The following is a 10908-nucleotide window of genomic DNA, read 5'->3' on the forward strand; positions in this document are numbered from 1 at the left end:
ACAAAAGGAATTTGATTTTATACAATTACCTCACACAGTTCTTGATACGAGAAGTGAATCATCGCACGGGTAATGCAAGGAGGATAGGAAATGCATCATTCATCCCTTCTCTTGCTGACCGGATCTTTCGATGCGATCGTGCAATGATCGCAACGTGGGGCCTCATCATATTCGCGGCGTCAGTGGGACAACTTTGCGTGCTTAGTGCTCTGACGCTGGAACCGCGATCCGCGGCGCGTACGATAGCGAAAGCGTGCGCGCGGAACTCACACACCGGCACCTTGCCTGGATTGAGGGGTCCGCGAGGCGGGTTTGGAGCGCTCTGCAGAGGCCAGAGGCCCCCGCTGCCCCGTTGTTGCCGTCATGCGGTTCGAAAACCTGTTGGGTCTTCTTCATTCTTCGCTGAGCAAACGGCCACGTCGGTTGTGCGTCCAGGTGAATCTCTCTGACTGACGGGTACCGCCATTCTGGGACGCTGTCCGGGACTTCGCCATTCGACCCACGGTACGGTGTAATAGCAGTTTCGGTTCGTTTCTTTGATCATAACGAGAGAAGGTTGTGGTTTTATCAACATCGAGCATCGATTGTTTCGTGTCGCGAGTGTCGCGATTCGTCCACTCGATAGTGTCCAGTGAATCACTGTACAACATAACCAATTACGAACAGCCAACGTGATCTGAGAGGCAAACGGGACAATGAAAAGTAGTGTGCTACCATTGTGGTGTGTTAAAGCACGAACCAAAGCATCCACCATCTTCTACATTCGGTGTCAAACATCATAATTTTTTTCCAACTCCCACGAATTGAGGTCCGATAACGGTTCTTCGGCAGCGGGTCAGCGAAGCGTTGAAACGGGCGCTACTCACTCGGAACTCCCGTCAACAACCTGTTTGTGGCCGATTGTTCCAGTCTTATTCCTCGCCGTTCTTCGCGTGCAAATGATATGCGCCGTGAAATTGTGCGGAAAAGTTGGTTTGCATAGAGTCAGGTTCTAGGGATAAAAACGGTGGATTGCAGATCTTTCGCCTACGTGGCGCCCATTTAATGGCGGTGACCTTGAGGAGATGTTCCTTTGCTCTGGACTACGTTTCCAAAGACTGCCGGATGAAAATATGGTCACAGTAGATCACGTGTCTGGTGCGAGGTCTAACGTGTTCCTGTTACGGATGATGTGGACGGCATCATTTTGGTTCCAACTCGATCGAAATGTCACCCGAAAGCCGACCACGCAGCGCACACTCCAAAGATTGTTACGATTGATCTCGGCGATAGATCATTTGCATACTCCTCGCAGTAAGGGCTACAACACAAAGAAAACTTACGCAGCGGGATTACGTGTTTGGCGCGAGAAGACAAACGATGAGATCGTTTATTGTAAACCAAGCAAGGACTGATCGGTCATTAGAGGCATGCAATCGGCGAGAATGCCGTTTAGCTACCTTGAGCATTGCATGACGCGGACAGCTGACACTGGCGCCGCTAACCTTGACTTTGCGTCTGAGGGTCTCCGGCGCCCGGCGTGGAATTTGACCCCACGATGGCTCTTTTGCTTCGGTTCTCAGATATGTTTATCGTTTATCTTCCCTGGCTGACCTCTTCCATCCATCCAATATTCCATACAATATACGCGACAGACGAAGAAGAGATTCAATCTTACGCAACGACCGAAGCGTGTCACCGTGGTCAGAAAGTCCGAGAAACAAGTTCATTAACAACCAGGTTCAGTGGACTCTGGGAGTGGCAAGAGGATGTTGCTACGTCAGTCAGTATTGCTATCCAAAAACCTGTTTCTCGCTGTTCCCTCTATCATGCTCTCGATATGTACCGTAATGATTGGAACGTAAACCGTCTACATGATTATGCGCCAGGAGCCGCCGGTCAATTTGTTGTTTGTTTGATTACAATAGTCGTATTGGCTTATGGGAGTGAAGGGCAATGATCTTTCATTTCCAAAATGATCTACGATATTCAAGATGTTTAAGGGTCATATCTTGTCGACTCCATGCTTGGTCACATGAACAGCTGTGTTTCTCTTGGTGGAACTACAAGCCTGGGGCCTTCTTCTTCTTCTTTGGTCCTCTGGTGTGAAGCGATTGTTCTTCTTGTCCGGGGCAGTTACAACCTTTTTTTTTTTTTTTTTTTTTTTTTGTTAAGGAAGGAAGAATCGTCCAACGCCCCTTTCTGGGGACGAAACCTTTCGGTTTCTCGTTGTGTGAGGAGCTGAAGGCTCCTCACCACGATGGCTGGTCCCCACTCGCTCCGGGTACCGCAAGACCATGCCGGACTTCTACCGACTAAACTTCCTCCCGGACAGCCCACCGCACCACCCGGCTATCGGCTCTTGCCATTACTACGGGAATGGTGCGGTATAGGACTTGCCCACTACTGGATGCGTGGTTTCTCAATCTACTTTCTCAACTAGTCAAGCGAGTCATTAGGGAACCTGAGTGATCAGGACCCTTGATGTAGCATCCTCATCTATTTAGCCTTGCGCTAATTCTTACCCTTGGTGGACTTATCAATGACCATTCTCGGCCTAGTTTCATCATTACTATTCGGGCAAAGCTTTTTACTCTGCCGAATGTTTCCTTGTCTATGATCATTTCTGCGATCATGTTGTCCGGGTTTAGGGCATTCCCACTTCTATCAGTTAATGCTAGTCGTTCGACTGCATATCGGGGACATTCGAAGACCACATGTTCGGTTGTTTCCGACTTGTCTGTGCAATTCCTGCACATTGGACTATCGTGGGGGCAGTTACAACCTCCGAACGGTCTTGATGACCTGCAACAAAGTCAATGTTAAACTCTATCAACGTGATCTCTAAACTCGACGACGTGTTGGGAAAAATTGTGACTTTTCTGACCCATCGAAATCTGAACACGCTACTGAACACTACTGAAACAATTTATTCTATAAACTTTGTTTTATTGTAAAGACCTCACACACTAACTACTGCGTTGTACTATTTCAGAACGATCATCATCGACATGACGGGTGAGCAGAAGGGTACGGTTCTGGTGACCGGTGGAGCAGGTTACATCGGTTCCCACACAGTCGTTTCGCTGCTTGAAGCTGGTTACGGTGTGGTGGCGCTGGATAATTTTACCAATTCGGTAAATTCGGCGAAGAACGAGTCCGTGGCGCTAAAACGCGTCGAAGAGATCACCGGCCGGAAGGTTCACTTCTATCGGTGCGATCTGCTCGACAAGGAAGCGGTGGAACGGATTTTCAAAGCCCATCGCATCGACTCCGTAATACACTTTGCTGCCCTGAAGGCGGTCGGTGAGTCGATGAGCAATCCGCTGCTGTACTACAAGAACAACATGATCGGCATGATCAACCTGCTGGAGGTGATGGATGGGCTCGGAATCTACAAGATGGTGTTCTCTAGCTCGTGCACCGTCTACGGCGAACCGGAACGGCTACCGATCACGGAGGAAAACCCAACCGGCAACGTGACGAACGTCTACGGGCGTACAAAGTACTTCATCGAGGAGATGCTGAAGGACGCGGTACGGGCGGACCAGAAGTGGAACATCATTGCCCTGCGCTACTTCAACCCTGTCGGAGCGCACAAATCGGGACGCATCGGCGAGGACCCGACGAAGCAGTTCACCAACCTCATGCCGTACATTGCCCAGGTGGCAATCGGGAAGAAGGACGTGCTCACGATCTTCGGTAACGATTACGACACCCCGGACGGAACGGGAGTACGGGATTACGTGCACGTGATGGACCTGGCAAGCGGACATGTTGCTGCGCTGAATAAGTTGGATCAAGAACACGTTGGCTTAAAGGTATGGAGGTTAGCGATACATTTATCCTAAACTTGGTCGAACTCATATCGTATCGTGTTCTACTTTAGATGTACAACCTCGGCACCGGCAAAGGCATATCGGTGATGGAGCTGATAAAAACCTTTGAACGGGTGAACAGCGTAAAGATCCCATACGTTATCCAAGAACGGCGTGCCGGCGACATATCGTCAATGTTTGCCAATGCTACGCTGGCCGAAACGGAGCTCGGATGGAAGGCGGTCCATACCGTCGATGAGATGTGTAAGCACACGTACCGATGAATAACGCTTGCCATATTACCGGATGCATAATAAGCTTGCTCATCTTTCCGTAGGCGAAGACTTTTGGCGATGGCAAACCATGAACCCGAACGGTTACAAAACAGAGCAAGCAAATGGGCACCATTAGAGGGAAACCTTGCCAATTGTCATGGTGTGGCAAATCGACATATTTATTATATGCACTCTCACGCCCCTTCTTTGGCGTCTTCCGTGGCCAGTCTAAAGATGCGCTTGTTTTGCAGTTTTAACACTTCCATCCCAACAGACGTACACCCGGTATGCAGGCTGCGTGCGAAGAGCTCCAGACAGTTCGGGTTTCTCGGAACGTACTTTAACGTCTCGAACAAAGCTACAACGTAGAGCAAAGAACTGGTGAATAAACCAGCAAGTTTTACCGTTATCTGGGGGCAGTTTTATTACCAAAGAGCGGCGGCTTATGGGAGTGAAGGGCACACGGAATACTGTAAAGGAATCGTTCTTTGGGAAACGTTTCCGCCTTCGTCGAATGGGCCGGCAGACCGATGAAGAGCCGCTCGTAGGGTTGCTTTTTGTTTAGCTCGTTGAACTTGCAGACGGGATGTGCTGTTCTTGTGATCTTTGTCCAGTACCAAACGGCCACCAGTTTGAGTCCCCATTTGGGGAAAAACTGATTGCTTACGGCGTTCACGTGGGTCTCAGCGTTCGTACACCATACGAGTACAAACGTTTCGTCGTGCAGGTGACGTTCCAGTGGGATCTCTTTAATATCCTCGTTTGCCAACATTTGATAGGCCGCCGAGGAGTTCGACATTTTCACCCGACGAATGTACTTATTCCACCAGGGGGGATCCAATACAATAAGATCAAATTTTTCACTGTCCCCGATGAGTTGGCAGAAATTGCTGATGGGTGCGTTGAAAAATCTGACCTTTGGTGGCACTAGGTAGACTTCGCCATCCATTTCCGTGATGACGGTGAACTCGGAATCGTTCTTTCCGCTAAAGCAACGCTCAGCATCGTAAACGGCTTGTGAATTGAAATTGTCTACAAACTCTAGTGCGCATTTATTACGCCATTCGCTGATATCAGACACTTCTTGTAAGTCTTTCTTTATTTCCGAAAGATTCTTGGATAGCTGAAGTAGCAAAAAAACGTTGATCATGATCAGCAAGATGTTATTGAATTACATTTTGATTTTTGCTGATTACCAACCTTCAATGTGATGTCTACCAATTTTGGACCAATTTTAATGCGCTTTCGCTTCTTCGGGCGCGGTTCACTCTCCGTTTCTTCACGCCAATCGTAAGGCACATTAATATCGAAAAGGGTGGAAGCTAACCAGGCTCTCTTAACATGTTTATCGTAGAAATTATCACAGTATAGGTTCGCAATACTTTTGGCATGGTCCAACAAAATTGAACGTTCGTTTATTTCACGAAAAGCCGCCGGCATCGCAGCTGTTTTTTACGGATACTGTTTGTTTACCAACTGCTTTGACGTTCGAGGCTTCCGATCGTCGAATGTTTACTCGACCAAAGCCTAGCGTGTAATGTAACCCTGAAAATCGATGAAACGGTGACTTCAAACGTCAAACGGGGCGGATTTATGCGTGTGTTGGTGCCCTTGTCGCCGAGTAGCTTAATCAAAACGAATAAAAGGTTTCGCACGGCGATTACGCAAAGTTCTACGCGAAATAAAATATTTATCTTTGGCTGTGAAGCGTTGCTTGGGTTTTATTTTGTGCGCTTGTTGTGTGTTTTACATTTTAATCGGAAGATAAACGTGTAAAAGATAAGTGTACCAAGCTATCAGCGAAACGTGTCGTGCACATTTGAATTCCGTTTTCAAAATGCAACAGCTGATTACTTATCGTACTGCATTCTCTGCAGGTTAGTAGAAAAATTAATGGGCCCGGAAAGTCTTGGTTTCTTTTTATGTATTTGCAAAAAATAACAAATTAAGTGTGACGAACATGGCTAGCGCCTCTGCTGATATCGATCAGCTGAGCAGATAAGAGAACCGCTTCCATTACGACCAACGCACATGGCTTTTATAGAACGAACCGCCAGTCATGGTGTCCATGCTTGAGAGTCCGTCCAATTGCGCTTCAATGGTAATGAAAATCACAATCATGTTCTTCGCCATACATGTTCTACATTGTGCCTTCATTGTGTGAGTACGCGATACGTAGGCGTTTCTCTCTGATTTGGCAATTTATATTCGGCACGAATTTCTCCTCACGTAGCAGAAACTTTCAAGCCGCCAGCGAATTCAGTGACCCACATATAGATCGAGTTTTGTTGAGCAGGGTGCAAAAAATACGCCACCCAAACATAACTCATAAAAGCGTATGCAAAAGCTACGGCCCGAAGATCGTCCCTTCAATGCCGTGGCGGTTGTATGGCAACGTTTGCGCGCGCCAAAGCCAAATGCCGTTGCTAATAGCAACGTGCTCGAAAGCAAATGATCCACGCTAAAAGAACATAACCGTTCGTCGAGGATCGCGCTGTGATATAGTTGATCATGGATCATTTACTTGATCATCGCGTGATTAAAAATGGTTCAAGAAGTTCTTTATAATTTAAATTCAAATCGCTCCATCTCTCATGCAAAGCATTTCGCATTGATTCACGTTTTTGTACCTTTCTTAGCTGCATGCGCAGTGTAAGTGTGACTATTCTAATGACTTTAATAAATTGTTTAAAGCATTCAAAATTGGTTCGCACCAAAATATTAATCTAATTTTTTTTTAATAAATACTTTCACACACGGCCTTGCTTTGGGCGAAACTATGATTTTTGAAACTCCGATTATCGATTCAAAAATTGAAAATTTATGACGGTGTCATGGCCATAAATATTGTAACTTTATTCAACGAGCCAAAAAATACGAAGTCAGCTAGCACCACCCGATCGGCCACCCGGTGTTGGTTTATCACTTTCCCCTGCTGGCATGAAAAGTGGGCAAATTAAACATCTACCAGGGCCTACCAGGGAACCATCGAAAAGCAACCTCAATCGTCATCTGTTACGGAGACCGACCGCCCGCTGGCGTTGTTGTTTTAGATTTGGAACCCCGAATTCCCGACGGAAACCAATATCGGTGAGATAGGAATCCGGGCGCGTCGATCAAGAACGATCAAAGCGATGATGAGTTTCCCAATTTCAACCCGATCATTGACCCATTCGGTTTAATGCATTCAATCAATGCAGCGCAACCGACGCGCCACCCGGGATCGCAGGATCTACGGCCCAACCACCCCATAGCATAATGACGATCGGTGGCCCGCGGTCCACTCCACTTGAGAGTTTATCGATTTTCTTATTTCCCAACGGGGTGTCTGGCGTATCTGGGACAGCAGAAAAAATTCACGACCAACTCCACTCGTACAGCCGGAGTATAAATGCACCACCGTAGATTGAGTCCAGCATTGAAGATGGCAGAAACCGAGTCTGTTTGATGCGTGGTCGGAATGCAACTGGAGGCGTCGCACCACCGTAAACCACTCGATGGAGAGGCTACTCTATAAAGTTACAATTGAATTATCTAATCCATTTCCTGTTCAAGTGTGTCGGCTTAAGTGCAACAATTAATGCTTTCCACCCCTCGCTAGCTGGGTTAACCGCGGCCAGTCCGGAACAGATTGCTGCTCCGACGGTCCGCCACCGGAGAATGGTAGCCCGAACTAAATGGGTTGCACTTGATTAATTCAATAACTTTGGGGATAATTGTGTCCGCCATGAAACCCGATAGCCATCACATAGTTTGTGTGTGAATGTCTGGTGAAATCGTGGCCGTTTGGAAACAATATCACTTTCGAATGATGGTCTTTTCGGAACACCGTTCGGAGGTATTTAAATTTATCGAACAGTAGAATCGTAGATCACTGAGCTTGAGTTTCTTTAAATAAAAGCCACAAAAACCGCAGCGATCGGTGAGTTTCATGTAACTGATAACAACCGTGACGTGCGTGGTACGTACTCTTGAAGAGCCGCACCAAACCACTCGGTTGCAGGAACAAATAGGAGCGGGTCGGAATTCTTTCCACCGGATCGCGCCGGGAGTATCGGGCTTCGTGGCGCGTGGGGATTAATTGAATTAAAACCACCAACCGACATCACTCCGATCGATAGCTGCCGGGCTCGGTTGCATTCCTGCGAGATAACTTTCTGGCCGAAGCTACTTCCTCCGCGTAGCCCCAACAACTAGAATGGTGTCGACAGATTGCGATGATCTCTTGGTCTGGCCGTATTCTCTCTCCTTGGTGGCCTTACTCCAGGCACCACGAAGATGACCACGAGTTTATTTTAATCACATGAAAAATGACAAAGTCACCATCGTCGGCTGGTTCTGGTCGGGGAGGTGAGTGGTTAGACTGGCGGGCCGGTCGGTTTGAACTGGCCCTGTGGAGGTTACAAGTCAAAAACACTCGACACTTCGGCTAGACCCTTATTATTCCATTACGGCGTTAGCTTTTAATTGGCCGGATTGCCACAGCAAAAAAAGAAACCGTCGCGGGTCTCCGGACACTCCTGAGGACTCGGTGGCAAATCCAACCAATTTCCTCCTAAATGTGGCTCCAGTAGTTGTCGGTCATTTGTTAAGCGTGCTGAGTACAGAACTTCATCTCCAGACGCGGCGGCACATCGGCGGCCGGAACACGAGCGATCGAGATAACCATCGAGGGCAGGCTGGCCGGTCGGCGAAGATTAATATGTACCGGGGAGGTCCAGGCCGGGCGTATGTATATTTAGCCCGAAGAGTTTGTGTTCGCTCGAGATGGACCTCCGAAATGATGTTTTTGATTATTTTTATGGCCCTTTCATCCCGAGTATGACAAATTTGGTCTCAACCCGAGCGTATGCTTTCGAACGATTCGACAGGGTCTAACAATGGCCGCAGACGGTTGATGTGGGCCGTCGTATTGCCTTAAACAGTTTATTACTTTTGCTTTGCAACCGCGAAAAGCCTCAACTTGGAAACACGTCCGAATAAATCTCGTACAAATGTCCCTTCTGGCGAATGGTGTTTGCGCGGCAATATGCTTCGCTATCTTTATTGGTTTGTTGACACGGCTAGTACACGGTGCATTTGCAACTGGTCCGGAACAAACCACTGGGTCTGGCTTTTACAAACTATAAATTACACGTTATTAAGTCCATTAAATAGTGCTCGCCGAGTGGGTGTCGTCCGGCGATGGCCACTAACCGCAACAAGCCATCAGAGGCGGTGACATTTCCCCGAAGGGATTTGGCCCTGGTTCCAACTCGATGTTCCATGCACCACCCACGCACCCCTGGTACCTGTGAGATGTGTGCTGGAATTTACGACTAATTACCGGCCCAGTTCTTCGCAACCTGCTGCTGCTGTGAATCCCAATCTCGGACGAGTAGTCGCCCCGCCCCGCGGGCCGTAAAGCAGATCAGCATGTTTCGTGTATCCCGTGCCGATCGCATTAATCGCAAGAAAAGCTGCATAATGGGTGTAATGTCAGTTTCCGTTAAGCGACGAACTATGCGTCGCTGTAAGCTGAAGTTATCTCACCCGTTGGCTCCCATACTTGGCTTCCTGCTGGGGCTGAAGCCCGCATATCCACAACGCGGGACGCGTATCGGATAGTGCCAATGAAGAATTGCATTGTACCCATAAAGTGACACCTTGAAGGACAGGGCCCTCGGGTGGAAATGTTTGGACGGAAAGGAGTGCAAATTGCCGGCAAACATGAAACAACATTCCGCTGCTCGAGTGACGCCTCGGAAGGTACATGTTTTTATCGTAGCATTTCCAGCATTATCGCTGTTTGTTTGGTTGTTGATGATTATAGGAAAGGATTTTATTGTCCGGATATGCTCAAGCGGACAGCGACGAAATGGAGTGCGCTGCACGGAGATCTATCTGATCCGGCAGACGGCAGACAGCTGTCAGCTTCTTCGATCGATCCGTGTCGATGGAACGAACACGTTCTTCGGTCGTTAAATTTGTCTATTTTTTGAAACGCACCGAGCAACGTTATTATTAGTGCCTCTCTTCCCTTTGTTGGCGTAAATCAAATCATAACACGGTGCTTTCGGGGTAGATTTAATACCTAGGCCTGCCGGTGCCGGTAATACCTAGGGGCTGCCTTTCCAATTCGCACCGGAAAGACAGCATATCTCGTCGGCCCGAGAGAGAGAAAGAACCGAAAAAATCTCAAGAATTACAGTAGAACACTCCGTCAGTCCGTCCGTCTGCCCTCACGACCCCTTAAGGGACCCTGAGAAAGTCAGTGAAACGTTGCGTCGGTAATAATCGAGCCAAAAAAATAAACGATGATGGAAAGTAGAACAATAAACAACGGTTCCAATGGGCGGGTTTACTTTTGGGGCAAGAACCGGCCGTTCCTTTACGCCCGAGGATTAGGACCGGCACCGCATCGTGACTCAGGTAGCCGGCCGTAGAAGGTCGTATATTGATGCGCTTGTTGAAGTAGCGTTTAGATCAAACAAATTATTTGGCAACAACAAAAAGAACTGTTCTCTCTGCCATCCTGCGAGGCCTTCTGGGGGTTTGTGTCATATGATGGGGGGTGGCCACGGTTTTGCTGACAGTAGCGCAACATGACCGATGAACATACAGCATCATCAGGAATATTTATCACACCTGTGATGACTGTTGCGGTTGTAAACTACGTCCTGGATCCGAAGCCCGTGACAGGGCAGCTTTTGAAGATCAACCAGATTTGTTGTTTTAGTGAGTAATTAACAACGGCAATTATGCGCCAGGGTCTGCCCACTCATAATCACGACAGCGGGCTGAAGTGAGTCACGCACGATTTAATTGGGCTTAACATTTTAAGAGGCTAGGCAAAA

General features: G+C 47.9%; 2 protein-coding genes across 3 annotated transcripts; one reads left to right on the forward strand and one right to left on the reverse strand.

Moving 5' to 3' along the window:
* The first annotated feature begins 417 nt into the window (after positions 1-417).
* On the forward strand, positions 418-4402 carry LOC131209717 (UDP-glucose 4-epimerase-like). 2 transcript variants are annotated; one of them, XM_058202843.1, is made up of 4 exons: positions 418-526; positions 2975-3800; positions 3869-4061; positions 4135-4402. In XM_058202843.1, the coding sequence occupies exons 2-4, from the start codon at positions 2991-2993 to the stop codon at positions 4206-4208; spliced, it is 1077 nt and encodes a 358-aa protein (XP_058058826.1). In that variant the 5' UTR covers positions 418-526; positions 2975-2990; the 3' UTR covers positions 4209-4402. The 2 variants fall into 2 exon arrangements, with proteins under 2 accessions (XP_058058826.1, XP_058058825.1); XM_058202842.1 differs by having other exon boundaries at positions 419-504.
* On the reverse strand, positions 4241-5512 carry LOC131209716 (N(6)-adenine-specific methyltransferase METTL4). The gene is made up of 3 exons (XM_058202841.1): positions 5273-5512; positions 4502-5195; positions 4241-4430 (listed from the first exon to the last, which is right to left on the reverse strand). The coding sequence occupies exons 1-3, from the start codon at positions 5510-5512 to the stop codon at positions 4267-4269; spliced, it is 1098 nt and encodes a 365-aa protein (XP_058058824.1). The 3' UTR covers positions 4241-4266.
* Positions 5513-10908: the final 5396 nt, after the last annotated feature.

This window comes from Anopheles bellator, chromosome 2 (assembly GCF_943735745.2).
Source record: "Anopheles bellator chromosome 2, idAnoBellAS_SP24_06.2, whole genome shotgun sequence".
Classification (NCBI taxonomy): Eukaryota; Metazoa; Arthropoda; class Insecta; order Diptera; family Culicidae; genus Anopheles; species Anopheles bellator.

Coding starts and splice junctions, on each gene's coding strand:
- LOC131209717 (XM_058202843.1), top strand. CDS start 2,991: ATGACGGGTGAGCAGAAGGGTACGGTTCTGGTGACCGGTGGAGCAGGT. Junction 3,801..3,868: donor AAGAACACGTTGGCTTAAAG/GTATGGAGGTTA, acceptor GTTCTACTTTAG/ATGTACAACCTCGGCACCGG. Junction 4,062..4,134: donor CCATACCGTCGATGAGATGT/GTAAGCACACGT, acceptor ATCTTTCCGTAG/GCGAAGACTTTTGGCGATGG.
- LOC131209716 (XM_058202841.1), bottom strand. CDS start 5,512: ATGCCGGCGGCTTTTCGTGAAATAAACGAACGTTCAATTTTGTTGGAC. Junction 5,196..5,272: donor TGGTAGACATCACATTGAAG/GTTGGTAATCAG, acceptor TTGCTACTTCAG/CTATCCAAGAATCTTTCGGA. Junction 4,431..4,501: donor CCATAAGCCGCCGCTCTTTG/GTAATAAAACTG, acceptor TCTACGTTGTAG/CTTTGTTCGAGACGTTAAAG.